The sequence below is a fragment of the Bombina bombina genome, chromosome 6 (genome assembly GCF_027579735.1).
Source record: "Bombina bombina isolate aBomBom1 chromosome 6, aBomBom1.pri, whole genome shotgun sequence".
NCBI lineage: Eukaryota > Metazoa > Chordata > Amphibia > Anura > Bombinatoridae > Bombina > Bombina bombina.
The window spans coordinates 1,152,595,905-1,152,616,064 of record NC_069504.1 but is presented as its reverse complement, the minus strand read 5'-3'; the positions used below and the strand labels follow the sequence as shown (position 1 = coordinate 1,152,616,064).

General features: G+C 38.5%; 1 protein-coding gene across 1 annotated transcript in view; it reads left to right on the top strand.

Moving 5' to 3' along the window:
* Positions 1-20,160, top strand: part of LOC128664933 (phosphatidylinositol 3-kinase C2 domain-containing subunit gamma) — a 491,959-nt gene that overhangs the window by 454,827 nt on the left and 16,972 nt on the right. Inside the window, exon 10 of the mRNA XM_053719726.1 lies at positions 3,245-3,337. Within this exon, the coding sequence (XP_053575701.1) occupies positions 3,245-3,337 (93 nt within the window). The remainder of the gene's footprint in view (positions 1-3,244; positions 3,338-20,160) is intronic.

Genomic DNA, 20,160 nt, shown 5'->3' with positions numbered 1-20,160 from the left:
GAACTGGGAGGCGGATTTCTTAAGTCGTCAGACTTTTCATCCGGGGGAGTGGGAACTTCATCCGGAGGTCTTTGCCCAAATACTTTGACGTTGGGGCAAACCAGAGATAGATCTCATGGCGTCTCGACAGAACGCCAAGCTTCCTCGTTACGGGTCCAGATCCAGGGATCCGGGAGCGGTTCTGATAGATGCTTTGACAGCACCTTGTACCTTCGGGATGGCTTATGTGTTTCCACCCTTCCCGATGCTTCCTCGATTGATTGCCAGAATCAAACAGGAGAGAGCATCAGTGATTCTAATAGCGCCTGTATGGCCACGCAGGACTTGGTATGCAGATCTAGTGGACATGTCATCCTGTCCACCTTGGTCTCTACCTCTGAAACAGGACCTTCTGACCCAGGGTCCCTTCAAACATCAAAATCTAATTTCTCTGAAGCTGACTGCTTGGAAATTGAACGCTTGATTTTATCAAAACGTGGTTTTTCTGAGTCAGTTATTGATACCTTAATACAGGCTAGGAAGCCTGTTACCAGAAAGATTTATCATAAGATATGGCGCAAATACTTATATTGGTGCGAATCCAAGAGTTACTCATGGAGTAAAGTTAGGATTCCGAGGATATTGTCTTTTCTACAAGAAGGTTTAGAAAAGGGTTTATCCGCTAGTTCCTTAAAGGGACAGATTTCAGCTCTGTCCATTCTTTTACACAAACGTCTGTCAGAAGTTCCGGACGTTCAAGCTTTTTGTCAGGCTTTAGCTAGGATCAAGCCTGTGTTTAAAACTGTTGCTCCACCATGGAGTTTGAACTTAGTTCTTAATGTTTTACAGGGTGTTCCGTTTGAACCCCTTCATTCCATTGATATCAAGCTGTTATCTTGGAAAGTTCTGTTTTTAATGGCGATTTCCTCGGCTCGAAGAGTCTCTGAGTTATCTGCTTTACATTGTGATTCTCCTTATCTGATTTTTCATTCAGACAAGGTAGTTCTGCGTACTAAACCTGGGTTCCTACCTAAGGTGGTCACTAACAGGAATATCAATCAAGAGATTGTTGTTCCATCTTTGTGTCCTAATCCTTCTTCGAAGAAGGAACGTCTGCTACACAATCTAGATGTAGTCCGTGCCCTGAAATTTTATCTACAGGCAACTAAGGATTTTCGACAAACGTCTTCCCTGTTTGTCGTTTATTCTGGTCAGAGGAGAGGGAAAAAAGCTTCGGCTACCTCTCTCTCTTTTTGGCTTCGTAGCATAATACGGTTAGCCTATGAGACTGCTGGACAGCAGCCTCCTGAAAGAATTACAGCACATTCTACTAGAGCTGTGGCTTCCACTTGGGCCTTTAAGAATGAGGCTTCTGTTGAACAGATTTGCAAGGCTGCAACTTGGTCTTCTCTTCATACTTTTTCCAAATTTTACAAATTTGACACTTTTGCTTCTTCGGAGGCTGTTTTTGGGAGAAAGGTTCTTCAGGCAGTGGTTCCTTCCGTATAAAGAGCCTGCCTGTCCCTCCCGTCATCCGTGTACTTTAGCTTTGGTATTGGTATCCCAGAAGTAATGATGACCCGTGGACTGACCACACTTAACAGGAGAAAACAAAATTTATGCTTACCTGATAAATTCCTTTCTCCTGTAGTGTGGTCAGTCCACGGCCCGCCCTGTTTTTTGTGGCAGGTCTAAAAATTTTTTTAAATTATACTCCAGTCACCACTGCACCCTTTGGCTTCTCCTTTCTCGTTGGTTCTTGGTCGAATGACTGGGTGTGACGTAGAGGGGAGGAGCTATATAGCAGCTCTGCTGGGTGAATCCTCTTGCACTTCCTGTTGGGGAGGAGTTAATATCCCAGAAGTAATGATGACCCGTGGACTGACCACACTACAGGAGAAAGGAATTTATCAGGTAAGCATAAATTTTGTTTTTAGCGGCAAGATATCTAATTTTCAAGAAATGGAAAGGAAGCGCGAGCCCCAGTATAAATGAGCTTAAAAATTGCTTAAAGAAGCAGTGCATGTTGGAACAAAAGGACACCAATCTGAATGAGGAAGCAGACATTGAAGTTTTTTTTTTAAATGGTCAGTATGTATTAAAACACTGTCGGTTAATAAGATAGAATATCTGATCTATCCATTTAGGAATTCAGAGCTAGTACTATTGGGGATTTGGTAATCTCCCTTGCTCAAGATCAATTTTTTTTTCTCCCCCATGCACTCTCCCATTCTTTCTCACGGTGGTGGCCCAGTTTCTTTATTGGGCTGATACGTATGGTCAGTAGGATTGGTCACCCTGAATTCCTGTTCTGGGTGCAGGGCTACTAATAAAAAAGATAAGGAGAAAGAAAGGAAAGAGGAAGGAGGGAAGATGGAAGGGAAAAGGAAAATGATTCAAATTGCGACAGGGATTAAAGGAGGCAATATACAGGGATGGCACAGATAATGATTTATAGGACAGTATCCCTTCAGTGATCAGCTCATTTTTAGTAACTAATTTTGAGATAAATTAAGTATAACTTAAGGAAAAGCGTAGATTCAACTGCTTTCAATGTAATTATTTTATTATTTTTCCCTTCTTTATTTCTTTACTTAAACATTGTGCATTTTGGAACACAAGAATGTAAAGTTACGGCTGATTTGTAAAATTTTGCTTAGGTCATTCAAGGAAAACGATTAAATTACTCATGGTAGGGGGAGGGGTGTGTTTTTGTTCTCTTTTTTCTTTTGGAATTATTTTTATTTTCTTTAGAATGAAGATCTATGTATAGAAAATTAACCATTTTCAGGTTGCTTAATTTTGGGATATTGTATAGTATGATAGATTCTACATTAAGATAAATGGCTAAATGGTACAATTTTCTTTTTTTCTTTACGATGCAAAAAATATTTGTAAGAAGGTACTATGAGCAATGTACTAGAAAAGTATTGTATTAATGTTATGTTTTATATAAGTTTTTGTTTTTTGTTTTTCTCCCTGTTAATGAAAATGGATTTAAAAAAAAAAAAAAAAAAAATGACATGCCCTATTTGAAACATGAAAGGTTTTTTTTGGACTTGACTGTCCCTTTAAGGGTGTTCTAGTCTCCTTGTTTAACCCTTTCTACGTATAACTGCTGCAGCGCTGTATACTCATATTGCACAGAACATCACAAGTGAATACGGACCCACACAAACGTGGCACTGCCCAGCTGCCAAGGGCTTTTATCATTTGCCCTATGTGTCTGTACAATAAATATCATGATCTATTTGCTCTCTTTCAGGCGTGTTCCTATTTCAAATCAAACGCATCGCCACTGAAAATCTCCTTTACTAATGCTGACCCACTTGGAAAGGACATTGATGTTATATTTAAGGTATTTTTTCTAAAATGCAATAAATGTTTTTTTTCAGTATATAAATTTTGAAATATCCTTTAATCTTCAAATGAGCCAAGCTCGGATATTTATTTATGGTATTAAATCTTTGTTTCACATCACACACTGCATCTTACTTTAACCCCTTCCTACCGTTAGGACGTACCATGCTGTCCTTACTGCGCTGTTAGTACAGTATGCAGTGTCCTAACCGCGCTGTTAGTACAGTATGCAGTGTCCTAGTCGTTTGGCTGTATTGAAGCCATAGACGCTTCCTGAATGGGATTGTGCGCTAGAGAGGGTGCCTAGCATCATAGGCACTCCCCCCTGACATGATCCCATCATTGAAATCACACAATCACATTATCGATCACGTGATTTCAATTTTTACATATTGAAATAAGTCCTGTCATGAAAGAGTTAACTTGTAGGTAAAAGCTAAACAAACAAATACAAACGCTAACATTTCAGGCTGGTATTGTCTTGGGGCCGGCCGGCAGAGATGAAAGTGGAGCCTGTCACGAAAACCTCATGATTTTAGGTGCAAGGGGTTATGTTCCTGTCTGTGTGCTATTTTGCTTTTTTGAGAGGTTGTGTCTTTGAGGCCTACTTATCAAGCTGTCAACTGTGCCGCATTCAATGGCACCAATACGCTCGCCTGACATCGCCTAACATCTCTGCCACGGACCTAAATACGCTCTCCATATTTAACAAAAAAGCTTTCAAAAAGCTGTGCACCAAGTACGGGGCGATGAGCAGCGGACTGTTGTTAAATAGCAGTCATCGATCTCGCTGCTATTCGGCTTTTTCACAGCTTTATTTGTATACTGTCACTAAACACTGCCACTATACTAAACTGTTTAACCTCTACCCCACCGCTCCCGAACCCCGCCGCAGATAAATAAAGTTATTAACTCCTATCCCGCTACTCCCAGAGCACACCGCCACTCTAATAAACATATTAACCCCTAATCTTCCGCCCCCTACACCGCCGCCACCTACATTGTTATTAACCCCTAATCTTCTGCACCATACACCGCCACCACCTACATTATGTTATTAACCCCTAATCTGCTGCCCCCTACATTATGTTATTAACCCCTATCCCGCTGCTCCCGGAGCCAACTGCAACTAAATAAAATCATTAACCCCTAAACCGCCAGCCCCCAACATCGCCATAGCCTAATCCAATTAGCCAATCGAATGCGAGCTCAATCCTATTGGCTGATTGGATCAGCTAATAGAATGAAAGCTCAATCCTATTGGCTGATTGCAACAGCCAATAGGATTTTTTCAACCTTAATTCCGATTGGCTGATAGAATTATATCAGCCAATCGTAATCTAAGGGACGCCATCTAGGGAAAGGTTGACATCTTAATTTCAACCTGTTAAATGTTTTTTAAATTGCAAGTTGACATAGAACCTAGAGCTAATGAATATGACTAATGCTCGAAAATAAGTATACAATTCAAGACTGGGAATTACTATAAACATTGGGGAAGTAGTATGCAAACACTTTCGTAGTATTAAGTGCAATAGTATAACGTGAACTCAGGGATGATGGTATCCAATTAAACTTAGTAATATTCAAAACTAAAATATCGGTATTGTTGGATTCATTTATAACAACAAAACTTTCCTAAAACATAAGCGAGTGAGACCTAGATACGCATGGTCTCTATGCTAGAATATATTCCCTTTTTCAAGATGACAAGTCAGCAATAATATTTTTAAGTTTGCGCATTCAATGTTTGATGTATTAGCAGGTATATAAACCGTTGAAATCGTAGAAACACGCATACATCCATTACATCTGCTACAAACAACAATAGATTCTAAACGTGGTGTACAAAATATTTAACCGCTTCCTTATAAGCAACCGCATAGCAAGCGGCTCTTAACACTGTAAAAATAAGCTTTTACTCTAACACTAACTGACTTCTACAGCTGGTGATTGCAATACTAAGCTTATCCAAAAAAATATATTAAAAAACATCTATATTCAATCACTCGATATGTTTAAAGAGCAGTAAGATATAACTGCTTGTTATGTATTGTAGTGTTGTATAATAAATACAAGTATTTGTTACAATCTTAAGAGCTGTAAGCAAACAATAACTGCATCCTTATAAGCAACCGCATAGCAAAAAACTGACCCAAAGAAAGATCATGAAATATTTGAAACTGCGGTTCTTAACAAGGTAAAAACAAGGTTTCACTCCAACACTAACTCACTTCTATAGCTAGTGATTGTAATACAAAGCTTATCTAAAAATATAAAAAACATCTATACTCAATCACTAGATATGTTCAAAGAGCAGTAATATAAAACTGCTTGTTATACATTAGAGTGTTGTATAATAAATACAATTATTTGTCAAAACTTTAAGAGCTTTAAACAAATATCTTGGATGACTATTAAGATCTTCATTTGTTACTACTCAAACGAATCCTATGTATCAGCGATAGAAAATAATCCAATATAACCTTTCCACATTAATTCAATTATTCCAAACCTATAAGGTTATAACTTTAATTCCACTGAAATCGCTATAAGATATATACCTATGGGATAAAAAACACAGAAAGCACTTATATACCATTTGAGAACTGAAATAATAGCGATTCATTCTAGCTATTACCAGCTTGTTTAAATTCAACTTTATACCAGTGGGGTAAAGATATATCCAGGTTTATTCACGAGATATTACTATAAGTAATTAAAAATATATACCACTTGCTATACCAGCAGCGCCTAATAAATATTACAATTTATACATCTTACTTTTAAGCGCATTTAGCACATAATTCAAACAAGCACATAAGTTAAACAATTATAAATAATCGCATTCAATTCTCTGTGCTAAAGATAGTAGATACCTAAATTGAGCTTCCATATTCTAATTCCTTACATTAATCTATACTGCAATCAATACATAGATATTATTTACCAACCTATAACTAAGGAATTTATTTCAACTGTTCTCAAAGAGAGAAGTCATTTAAATCTGCAATATACACATGCATTATTTAATTCAATAATATACATGTAGGATAAACAAGGATACAAAATTGTCCAACATCGTTTACATTATCATAACTAGATATTCTAGTATTAACACACCCTCACCATTTCAATTGTTTACTCTCTCACCAACATTTAATCAATTTGTATTGCCCAGTCTTTTTCTGAACATGGCCTATGTCAATTTGTGTTTTTAAATGTATGTGGAATTTTATTTTTAAGTGTTGAAATAAAAGTTAGATTTTAATGTAAGCATTACGTCTCTCCACACCTACTCCATTCCTATTCCAGGTCCCAAACCATACATAGGGGACAGCAAGTGCTAATTAAATGCATTCTATGTCTAGCCAAAAATCTCTATTTTTGGCTCAAGTTTTTTTGAGCCACCTACAGTATGTTATTAACCCCTAATCTTCCGCACCATACACCGCCACCACCTACATTATGTTATTAACCCCTAATCTGCTGCCCCCTACATTATGTTATTAACCCCTATCCCGCTGCTCCCGGAGCCAACCGCAACTAAATAAAATCATTAACCCCTAAACCGCCAGACCCCAACATGGCCATAGCCTATTCCAATTAGCCAATCGAATGCAAGCTCAATCCTATTGGCTGATTGGATCAGCTAATAGAATGAAAGCTCAATCCTATTGGCTGATTGCAACAGCCAATAGGATTTTTTCAACCTTAATTCCGATTGGCTGATAGAATTAGATCAGCCAATCGGAATCTAAGGGACGCCATCTTGGATGACGTAATTTAAAGGAACCTTCATTCGGGAAGAAGACGTCATAAGAAGAGGATGCTCCACATCAGATGTCAGATGGATGAAGATAGAAGATGCCGTCTGGGTGAAGACTTATGTGGGATTGGATGAAGACTTCGGCCGCTTGGATGAAAACTTCTGCCGGCTTCTTGGAGGATGGATGTCGCATCTTCAAAACTGTAAGTGGATCTTCAGGGGTTAGTGTTAGGATTTTTTAAGGGTTTATTGGGTAGGTTTTAGTTTTATATTAGGGTTTGGGCTGCAATAGAGCTAAATGCCCTTTCTTTCATGCAATTGGCAAGAGTCCATGAGCTAGTGATGTATGGGATATACAATCCTACCAGGAGGAGCAAAGTTTTCTAAACCTCAAAATCCCTATAAATACACCCCTCACCACACCCATAATTCAGTTTTACAAACTTTGCCTCCTATGGAGGTGGTGAAGTAAGTTTGTGCTAAGATTTCTACGTTGATATGCGCTTCTCAGCATTGTTGAAGCCCGATTCCTCTCAGAGTACAGCGAATGTCAGAGGGATGTGAAGGGAGTATCACTTATTGAATATGATGATTTCCCTAACGGGGGTCTATTTCATAGGTTCTCTGTTATCGGTCGTAGAGATTCATCTCCTATCTCCCTTTTCAGATCGACGATATACTCTCATATTCCATTACCTCTACTGATGACTGTTTTAGTACTGGTTTGGCTATCTGCTATATGTGGATGGGTGTCTTTTGGTAAGTATGTTTTTTATTACTTAAGACACCTCACCTATGGTTTGGCACTTTATGCATTTATATAAAGTTCTAAATATATGTATTGCACTTATATTTGCCATGAGTCAGGTTCATGTATTTCCTTCTGAAGACTGTCAGTTTCATATTTGGGGAATATAAACATTTTTTAAGAATTTTTTTTTTTAACCTGGGGTTTAGTCTTTTTTTCAATTGACTACTTCTTGCAAATTGCGGGCGGTATTAGGCCCGCGGGTGCGCAAAATGCTAAACTTTATTGCGTCATTCTTGGTGCGAGATTTTTTGGGGGGCGAAAAATACGTCTATGACGCAACTTTGTCATTTTTGGCGTCATTGTTGACGCCGAAGCCTTACACACGGTTGCGCCATTAGTGACGCGACTGTGTCATTTCCGGTTATCAGTGGCTCCATAAAAGTTTTCAGTTACGTTGTGCGTCATACTTGGTGCCAAACTTTTTCATTATTTTAATACCCCATTGATGTTTGCCTTTTTTCTCTATCAGAGGGCTATGCTATTTTCATTTTTTCCCATTCCTGAAACTGTCATATAAGGAAATTGATAATTTTGCTTTATATGTTGTTTTTTCTTTTACATTTTGCAAGATGTCCCAATCTGATCCTGTCTCAGAAGTTTCTGCTGGAACATTGCTGCCTGACATCGGTTCTACCAAAGCTAAGTGCATTTGTTGTAAGATTGTAGAAATTATTTCGCCGAATGTCATTTGTAATAGTTGTCATGATAAACTTTTACATGCAGATAGTGTGTCCATCAGTAATAGTACATTGCCAGTTGCAGTTCCTTCAACTTCTAATGTACATGATATACCTATGAATTTTAAAGAATTTGTTTCTGATTCTATCCAGAAGGCTTTGTCTGCATTTCCACCTTCTAATAAACGTAAAAGGTCTTTTAAAACTTCTCATTCAGTTGATGAAATTTCAAATGACCAACAACATAATAATTTATCCTCTTCTGATGAGGATCTATATGATACAGAAGATCCTTCCTCAGAGATTGACACTGACAAATCTACTTATTTATTTAAAATAGGGTATATGCGTTCTTTATTAAAAGAAGTGTTAATTACTTTGGATATTGAGGTAACCAGTCCTCTTGACGTTCAGTCTAATAAATGTTTAAATGCTGTTTTTAAACCTCCTGTGGTTTCTCCGGGGGTTTTTCCTATTCCTGAGGCTATTTCTGGTATGATTTCTAAGGAATGGAATAAGCCAGGTACTTCTTTTATTCCTTCTTCAAGGTTTAAAAAATTGTATCCTTTACCAGCAAATTCTATAGAGTTTTGGGAAAAAATCCCCAAGGTTAATAAACGTACCACTATTCCTATTGAAGATAGTACTTCCTTTAAGGATCCTTTAGATAGGAAGCTTGAATCTTATCTAAGGAATGCCTATTTATATTCAGGTCATCTTCTCAGACCTGCATTTTCTTTGGCTGATGTTGCGGCTGCATCAACTTTCTGGTTGGAGAATTTAGCACAACAAGAATTGGATTCTGACATATCTAGTATTATTCGCTTACTGCAATATGCTAATCATTTTATTTGTGATGCCATTTTTGATATTATCAAAATTGATGTTAGATCCATGTCTTTAGCTATATTAGCTAGAATAGGAAAAATAAGGAAGATCAAATAATCCCCAGAGGTGCGCTAGTGCTTTGAAAGAGCTGGTATCGGATACTGTGTGATAGCTGTACTCAATCCTCGTAGAACTGTGGCTGCACTTTCGGAAGTAATCCAAAGGAATACCCGGCTGTAGATGAAAAGAAAGACAAGAGAGGCGCCAACCATAAAGCAGTATCGTCAGGACAATGGACCAGGAGCCCCCCCCCCCGTGTGCAGGAAATACTCACAAGAGCGGCGGCACACGTACTGTGCCTGTTGAAGCAGATCGGAGCTGTTCAGAGTCGCCCGACGGACACACACAGGAGCCGGTACACATGATTTCCGGATCTCCAATCACAGGCCACTTCACCTGTCAGGTCCGGATCACCGGTAGCTCACTGGAAATGAATATACTAGGTCTCAACCAGGAGAGACACTGATGGTGAATGGAAATTTCACCGTGGCAATGATTAGCAGGCAGCAAGGTATCTCAAATAAAAAAGGTTTATTTAGATAAAAACAATCACAGCATTGTTTGTGATTGTTTTTATCTAAATAAACCTTTTTTATTTGAGATACCTTGCTGCCTGCTAATCATTGCCACGGTGCAATTTCCATTCACCATCAGTGTCTCTCCTGGTTGAGACCTAGTATATTCATTTCCAGTGAGCATGAAGAAGCGGCCTTCATTCCAGCTCAGCTGGTAGGGGGCAGATTAAGGTTTTTCAAGGATATTTGGATAAATTCTGTCCAAAATCAATGGATTCAGAGCATTGTCTCTCAAGGATATCGAATAGGATTCAGAGTAAGACCTCCTGTGAGAAGATTTTTTCTCTCACGTATCCCAGCAAATCCAGTAAAAGTTCAGGCTTTCCTGAAGTGTGTTTCAGACCTGGAGTCTTCAGGGGTAATCATGCCAGTTCCTTTTCAGGAACAATGTTTTAAAAATTTTAAATCGTTATGTAAGAGTACCAACTTTCAAGATAGTGACTATAAGGACTATTCTGCCTTTTGTTCAGCGAGGACATTATCGGCTAGATTTAGAGTTTGGCGGCCAAAGGGGTGCGTTAGCTACGCATGCTTTTTTTCTCCCGCACCTTTTAAATACCGCTGGTATTTAGAGTTCACCTACATTATAGTTAAGTACCCCTAATCTGCTGCCCCTAACACCGCCGACCCCTATATTATATTTATTAACCCCTAATCTGCCCCCCACAACATCGCCGCCAGCCTACAATAATTAACCCCTGCCGATCGGAGCTCACCGCTACTATAATAAATGTATTAACCCCTAAAGCTAAGTCTAACCCTAACACTAACACCCCCCTAAGTTCAATATAATTTTTATCTAACGAAATAAATTAACTCTTATTAAATAAATTATTCCTTTTTAAATCTAAATACTTACCTGTAAAATAAACCCTAATATAGCTACAATATAAATTAGAATTATATTGTAGCTATTTTAGGATTAATATTTATTTTACAGGCAACTTTGTATTTATTTTAACCAGGTACAATAGCTATTAAATAGTTAATAACTATTTAATAGCTACCTAGTTAAAATAATTACAAAATGACCTGTAAAATAAATCCTAACCTAAGTTACAATTAAACCTAACACTACACTATCAATAAATAAATTAAATACAATTCCTACAAATAAATACAATTAAATTAACTAACTAAAGTACAAAAAATAAAAAAGAACTAAGTTACAAAAAATAAAAAAATATTTACAAACATTAGAAAAAAATTACAACAATTTTAAACTAATTAAACCTACTCTAAGCCCCCTAATAAAATAACAAAGACCCCCAAAATAAAAAAATGCCCTACCCTATTCTAAATTACAAAAGTTCAAAGCTCTTTTACCTTACCAGCCCTTAAAAGGGCCCTTTGCAGGGCATGCCCCAAAGAATTCAGCACTTTTGCCTGTAAAAAAAAAAACATACAATAACCCCCCCAACATTACAACCCACCACCCACATACCCCTAATCTAACCCAAACCCCCCTTAAATAAACCTAACACTAAGCCCCTGAAGATCTTCCTACCTTGTCTTCACCATGCCAGGTATCACCGATCGTTCCAGGCTCCGAAATCTTCATCCAAGCCCAAGCGGGGGCTAGACATCCATCATCCGGCTGAAGTCTTCTATCAAGCGACGGCTGAAGAAGTCCCGAAAAGGCTCCAAAGTCTTCATCCTATCCGGGAAGAAGAGTAGATCTGGACCGGCAACCATCTTCTTCCAAGCGGCATCTTCTATCTTCATCCGATGAGGACCGGCTCCATCTTGAAGACCTCCACCACGGACCCATCTTCTTCTTCCGACGACTTCCCGACGAATGACGGTTCCTTTAAGGGACGTCATCCAAGATGGTGTCCCTCGAATTCCGATTGGCTGATAGGATTCTATCAGCCAATCGGAATTAAGGTAGGAAAATTCTGATTGGCTGATGGAATCAGCCAATCAGAATCAAGTTCAATCCGATTGGCTGATTCAATCAGCCAATCAAATTGAGCTCGCATTCTATTGGCTGTTCCGATCAGTCAATAGAATGCGAGCTCAATCTGATTGGCTGATCGGATCAACGAATCAGATTGAACTTGATTCTGATTGGCTGATTCCATCAGCCAATCAGAATTTTCCTACCTTAATTCCGATTGGCTGATAGAATCCTATCAGCCAATCGGAATTCGAGGGACGCCATCTTGGATGACGTCCCTTAAAGGAACCGTCATTCGTCGGGAAGTCGTCGGAAGAAGAAGATGGGTCCGCAGTGGAGGTCTTCAAGATGGAGCCGGTCCTCATCGGATGAAGATAGAAGATGCCGCTTGGAAGAAGATGGTTGCCGGTCCGGATCTACTCTTCTTCCCGGATAGGATGAAGACTTTGGAGCCTCTTCGGGACTTCTTCAGCCGTCGCTTGATAGAAGACTTCAGCCAGATGATGGATGTCTAGCCCCCGCTTGGGCTTGGATGAAGATTTCGGAGCCTGGAACGATCGGTGATACCTGGCATGGTGAAGACAAGGTAGGAAGATCTTCAGGGGCTTAGTGTTAGGTTTATCTAAGGGGGGTTTGGGTTAGATTAGGGGTATGTGGGTGGTGGGTTGTAATGTTGGGGAGGTATTGTATGGTTTTTTTTACAGGCAAAAGAGCTGAATTCTTTGGGGCATGCCCCGCAAAGGGCCCTTTTAAGGGCTGGTAAGGTAAAAGAGCTTTGAACTTTTGTAATTTAGAATAGGGTAGGGCATTTTTTTATTTTGGGGGTCTTTGTTATTTTATTAGGGGGCTTAGAGTAGGTGTAATTAGTTTAAAATTGTGTTAATTTTTTTCTAATGTTTGTAAATATTTTTTTTATTTTTTGTAACTTAGTTCTTTTTTATTTTTTGTACTTTAGTTAGTTTATTTAATTGTATTTATTTGTAGGAATTGTATTTAATTTATTTATTGATAGTGTAGTGTTAGGTTTAAATGTAGATAATTGTAGGTAGTTTATTTAATTTATTTATTGATAGTGTAGTGTTAGGTTTAATTGTAACTTAGGTTAGGATTTATTTTACAGGTAATTTTGTAATTATTTTAACTAGGTAACTATTAAATAGTTATTAACTATTTAATAGCCATTGTACCTGCTTAAAATAAATACTAAGTTGCCTGTAAAATAAATATAAATCCTAAAATAGCTACAATATAATTATAATTTATATTGTAGCTATATTAGGGTTTATTTTACAGGTAAGTATTTAGCTTTAAATAGGAATAATTTATTTAATAAGAGTTAATTTATTTCGTTAGAATAAAATTATATTTAACTTAGGGGGGTATTAGGGTTAGGGTTAGAATTAGCTTTAGGGGTTAAAAAATTTATTAGAGTAGCTGTGAGCTCCGATCGGCAGATTAGGGGTTAATACTTGAAGTTAGGTGTCGGCGATGTTAGGGAGGGCAGATTAGGGGTTAATACTATTTATTATAGTGTTATTGAGGCGGGAGTGAGGCGGATTAGGGGTTAATAACTTTATTATAGTAGCGGTGCGGTCTGCTCGGCAGATTAGGGGTTAATAAGTGTAGGTAGGTGGAGGCGACGGTGAGGGGGGCAGATTAGGGGTTAATAAATATAATATAGGGGTCGGCGGTGTTAGGGGCAGCAGATTAGGGGTTCATAGGGATAACGTAGGTGGCAGCGGCGTGCGGTCGGCAGATTAGGGGTTAAACATTTTTAATAGAGTGGCGGCGATGTGGGGGGACCTCGGTTTAGGGGTACATAGGTAGTTTATGGGTGTTAGTGTACTTTAGAGCACAGTAGTTAAGAGCTTTATAAACCGGCGTTAGCCCAGAAAGCTCTTAACTACTGACTTTTTTCTGCGGCTGGAATTTTGTTCTAACGCTCACTTCAGCCACGACTCAAAATACCGGCATTAGAAAGATCCCATTGAAAAGATAGGATACGCAATTGACGTAAGGGGATCTGCGGTATGAAAAAGTCGCGGCTGGAAAGTGAGCGTTAGACCCTTTAATGACTGGCTCCAAATACCAGAGGGCGGTAAAAACCAGCGTTAGGAGCCTCTAACGCTGGTTTTGACGGCTACTGCCCAACTCTAAATCTAGGCCTAAATGTCCACAATAGACTTGCAGGATACATACCTTCACTTCATATTCCGATTCATCCAGAACTTTATCAGTTTCTGAGATTCTCATTTCTAGACAAGCATTACCAATTTGTTGCTCTTCCATTTGGCCTAGCAACAGCTCCAAGAATCTTTTCAAAAATTCTAGGTGCCCTACTCTCTGTAATCAGAGAACAGGGTATTGCAGTGTTTCCTTATTTGGACGATATCTTGGTACTAGCTCAGTCTTTACATTCTGCAGAATCTCACACAAATCAACTAGTGTTGTTTCTTCCGAAACATGGTTGGAGGAACAGTTTACCAAAAAGTTTATTGATTCCTCAGAAAAGGGTCACCTTTTTAGGCTTCCAAATAGATTCAGTGTCCATGACTCTGTCTCTAACAGACAAGAGACGTTTAAAATTGGTTGCAGCCTGCCGGCACCTTCAGTCTCAGTCATTCCCTTCAGTGGCTATGTGCATGGAAGTTTTAGGTCTCATGACTGCAGCATCGGACGCGATCCCCTTTGCTCGTTTTCACATGAGACCTCTACAGCTTTGTATGCTGAACCAATGGTGCAGGGATTATACAAAGATATCATAATTTATATCCTTAAATCCCAATGTACAGCACTCTCTGACATGGTGGATAGATCACCATCGTTTAGTTCAAGGGGCTTCTTTTGTTCGGCCAACCTGGACTGTGATCACAACAGATGCGAGTCTTTCAGGTTGGGGAGCTGTTTGGGGATCTCTGACAGCACAAGGGGTTTGGAAATCTCAAGAGGCGAGATTACCAATAAATATTTTAGAACTCCGTGCAATTCTCAGAGCTCTTCAGTTTTGGCCTCTGTTAAAGAGAGAACCGTTCATTTGTTTTCAGACAGACAATATCACAACTGTGGCATATGTCAATCATCAGGGTGGGACTCACAGTCCCCAAGCTATGAAAGAAGTATCAAGGATACTTGCTTGGGCGGAATCCAGCTCCTGTCTAATCTCTGCGGTGCATATCCCAGGTGTAGACAATTGGGAGTCGGATTATCTCAGCCATCAGACTTTACATCCAGGGAAGTTGTCTCTCCATCCAGATGTGTTTTCTCAGATTGTTCTGATGTGGGCTCTTCCAGAGATAGATCTCATGGCCTCTAATCTAAACAAGAACCTTTCCAGATACCTGTCCAGGTCCAGGGATGTTCAGGCGGAAGCAGTGGATGCGCTGACATTTCCTTGGTGTTATCATCCTGCTTTCCCGCCTCTAGTTCTCCTCCAAGAGTGATCTCCAAAATCATCATGGAACAATCGTTTGTGTTGCTGGTGGCTCCAGCATGGCCACACAGGTTTTGGTATGCGGATCTTGTTCGGATGTCCAGTTGCCAACCTTGGCCACTTCCGTTAAGGCCGGACCTACTGTCTCAAGGTCAGTTTTTCCATCAGGATCTCAAATCATTAAATTTGAAGGTATGGAAATTGAACGCTTAGTACTAAGTCATAGAGGTTTCTCTGACTCAGTGATTACAAGCTCTAGAAAGATTTATTATAGAGTTTGGAAGATTTACATTTCATGGTGTTCTCATAAATTCTCTTGGCATTCTTTTAGAATTCCTAGAATTTTACAGTTTCTTCAGGATGGTTTGGATAAAGGTTTGTCTGCAAGTTCCTTGAAGGGACAAATCTCTGTTCTTTCTGTTTTATTTCACAGAAAGATTGCTATACTTCCTGATATTCACTGTTTTGTACAGGCTTTAGTTTATATTAAGCCTGTCATTAAATCAATTTCTCCTCCTTGGAGTCTTAATTTGGTTCTGAAGGCTTTACAGGCTCCTCCATTTGAGGCTATGCATTCTTTGGACATTAAACTACTTTCTTGGAAAGTGTTGTTCCTTTTGGCCATCTCTTCTGCTAGAAGAGTTTCTGAGCTATCTGCTCTTTCTTGTGAGTCTCCTTTTCTGATTTTTCATCAGGATAAGGCAGTTTTGCTGACTTCTTTTCAATTTTTACCTAAGGTTGTGAATTCTAACAATATTAGTAGAGAAATTGTGGTCCCTTCCTTGTGTCCTAATCCTAAGAATCCTTTGGAAAGATCCTTACATTCTTTGGATGTGGTAAGAGCTTTGAAATATTATGTGGAAGCTACTAAAGATTTCAGGAAGACTTCCAGTCTATTTGTTTTATTTTCTGGTCCTAGGAAAGGTCAGAAGGCTTCTGCTATTTCCTTGGCTTCTTGGTAGAAACTTTTGATTCATCAAGCTTATTTGGAGTCGGGTCAGGCCCCCGCCTCAGAGAATTATAGCTCATTCTACTAGATCAGTCTCCACTTTGTGGGCCTTTAAGAATGAAGCTTCAGTTGATCAGATTTGCAAAGCGGCAACTTGGTCCTCTTTGCATTTATTTACTAAATTCTACCGTTTTGATGTATTTGCCTCTTCGGAAGCAGTTTTTGGTAGAAAAGTTCTTCAGGCAGCTGTTTTAGTTTGATTCTTCTGCTTTTGATTTAAGTTTTTTTCTTTCATTTATGAGAATAAACTTATATTTTTGGATTGTGGATTAATTTTTTCAGCGGAAAATGGCTGTTTTTATTTTTATCCCTCCCTCTCTAGTGACTCTTGCGTGGAGTTCCACATCTTGGGTATTGCTATCCCATATGTCACTAACTCATGGACTCTTGCCAATTACATGAAAGAAAACATAATTTATGTAAGAACTTACCTGATAAATTAATTTCTTTCATATTGGCAAGAGTCCATGAGGCCCACCCTTTTTATGGTGGTTATGATTTTTTGTATAAAGCACAATTATTTCCAAATTTCTTTGTTGATGCTTTCTACTCCTTTCTTTATCACCCCACTGCTTGGCTATTCGTTAAACTGAATTGTGGGTGTGGTGAGGGGGTGTATTTATAGGCATTTTGAGGTTTGGGAAACTGTGCCCCTCCTGGTAGGATTGTATATCCCATACGTCACTAGCTTATGGACTCTTGCCAATATGAAAGAATTGAATTTATCAGGTAAATTCTTACATAAATTATGTTTTTAAGGGCAATGCCCATCCAAATGCCCTTTTCAGAGCCATGGGGAGCTTATTTTTTTTCGTTAGGTTTTTATTTGGGGGGTTGGTTGTGTGGGTGGTGGGTTTTACTGTTGGGGGGGTTGTTTGTATTTTTATTTATAGGTAAAAGAGCTGATTTCTTTGGGGCAATGCCCCGCAAAAGGCCCTTTTAAGGGCTATTTGTAGTTTATTGTAGGTTAGGATTTTTTTATTTTGGGGGTTGCTTTTTTATTTTCATAGGGCTCTTATATTAGGTGTAATTAGTTTAAATCTATGATAATTTATTTTTTATTTTGTGTAACTTAGTGTTTATTTTTTTTGTAACAGTGTTTGTTATTTTTTGTAACTTAGTTGCTAGTTTTTTGTAACTTTGTAATTTTTAATTGTAGAATTAAATTATTTGAGTAGGGTTAGGTTTTTAACAATATAATATAGTTCATTTAATTTGTAGCTTATTGTAATTTTAGTATACCAGTTAGGGTAGATTAATTATTAGTTTAAAGGGATGGTAAACTCAGTATAGGCATAATATTTAATCAAGATTGTCGATTTTTATTACATCTTCACACAAAATTTCCATTAAAACATGATATAGCCATTTACTTACTATTTCCTAATAAAGAATATACTGGTTCCGTAAAATCGCCAGCCCACCGTGACGTCACATACATTTTTCCTTTGTGTGTCCAATGATCTTTCCTGTCGCTAGACAGGCTTCCTGCAATACAATTTTTTGCGCATGCGCCCTAACAACCAATTCCTACGATTGTAACAACCAATCAGCAGATTTTGCGCGTGCACATTCTATTTGACGCATTCGTGTTATGTTATTTTCAAAACGGCACTCCGTTAGGACTTATGAAATATTAACCTTTTTAAATGGGTAAGACCGCTCGCACACCCGATACACAGAAATGTTGCGATCGCAATGAAAAAGTAAACATTGCATGTCACGAGTCAATGTTTACTTGATATACTCATGCAAACCAATGCGCATGCGTTAAAAATTAGAATATCGGGAGCGAACATTCTGACGTGAGGAGAGGGTGGAGACAGGACAAAGCACATAATAGTGTTAGAGATAGATAAGAGGGGCGGAGCGAGGCGGAGAGAAGCAGAGCAACAAGGTTAAATAAAATTATTAAAATTTACAATAAAATACATATAAATATATAAAACGGATAATGCGGTTTAGTAACTTATAACCATACAAATGTAAATATGTGATTATCAATTAAATGAGTTTACCATCACTTTAATATAGTTTAATGTAATTTTAGTATAACAGTTAGGGTAGATTAATTATTAGTTTAATGTAGTTTAATGTAGTTTTAGTATAACTGTTAGGGTAGATTAATTATTAGTTTAATATAGTTTAATTTAAATCTAAAGATAAGTTTTAATTTATTATTAGATAGGGATGAGTTAATATTTAATATAAAGTTAGTGGGTTGTTAGGTTTAGGGGTTAATAGTTTAATTTAGTTTATGGCGATGTGGGGGGCTGGCGGTTTAGGGGTTAATACATGTATTTAGTTGATATGGGCTCCGGGAGCGGCGGATAGGGGTTAATAACTTTATGTAGGTGGCGGCGGTGTTGGGGGCGGCAGGTTAGGGGTTAATAAGTATAATGAAGGTGGCGGCGGTGGCGGGCGGCAGATTATGGGTTAATAAGTATAGTGTGTTTAGACTCGGGGCTTATGTTAGGGTGTTAGGTGTAAACATAACTTTTATTCTCCCATAGGAATCGATGGGATATCGGGCAGCAGCGAACATGAGCTTTCGCTGCTTTCAGACTCCCATTGATTCCTTTGGCATCCACCGCTTCCAGGGCGGCGGATTGAAAAGCAGGTACGCTGGGCCGGAATAGTGCCAAGCGTACCTGTTAGGAATTTGTTAACTAGCAAAAGTAGTCAGATAGTGCCAAATTTGCATTCGGAACATCTGTAGTGACGTAAGCATTGATCTGTGTCAGACTGAGACTGGCGGATCGTATGTTACGTCACAAGTTTCAACTTTTGCTGTTCAGTAGGCTTTGATAACTAAGGGGAATCAAGGTCTCCACAATTACGCTGCGGAATTCCAGCGTTTTTGCGGTTGACGGCTTGATAAGTAGGCCTCCATGTGTATTGTCCTTAACTGATAGGCCTTCCTGTCATAAATAGTTTATTTGTTCTACTTGACCAAACGTTATTGCATATGTACAGAGCACTGATGCATCAAGTAAGTAAAAATGTCAGAGAAGTGATAAAAAACAGTGCCCGGCCTCGACCCAGAGCTATATGAGGTCAATCAGAAGACACTAGTACAACTTGAGACAGGCTTTTACCACATATATGACACTAGATGATGATATGATGACAACAATGTCATATTTGGTATCAAACAGATTCTCATGATGTCATAGGGAAATTGCTTATATGGGTGTATGCGCTGAATATGTAAAACAGAAGTTATAAGATGTTATTTAATTTCAGGCAAAGACTCAGAACATGTCATAAAAGAGAGGGGTGGATATTTCCCTGGCCCTCTGAAAGGCGGTTTGGTCAAGGAATTTGATATCAGAGAAAATGTATAAAACTTAGGTTCTGTTATTTCTCCTTTTTATTTTAAAAACTGTTTGCTTGTGTATAAATTCCTTTATTAAGTTGTCTAATATTTGAACCATGTTACTGAAAGAGACTGGTAGTATTTATACTGTGTTTTTTTAGATTATGTTTTTGCTAAATTTTATTCTGGGATTTGTTAGCCTGGGGTTTCCATAAAATTTCCCATATAATAAATCTTAAATTGTGGCCGCTTAGAGATAGTTTAGTGTGGGTGGCATTAAAGGGGAGTAGAGAGTGTTGTTAACCCTTGCACCCACTGAACTAAGTCACAAGCTTGGAGTGGCAAAACTGTGTCAAATTGGTTAAGGCGGAAAGGGTCTGTTAACCCTTTCTGTGCCAAACAAGTGACTGGTGCAGTGTTGGTTAACCCTGGTTGTCATCTGC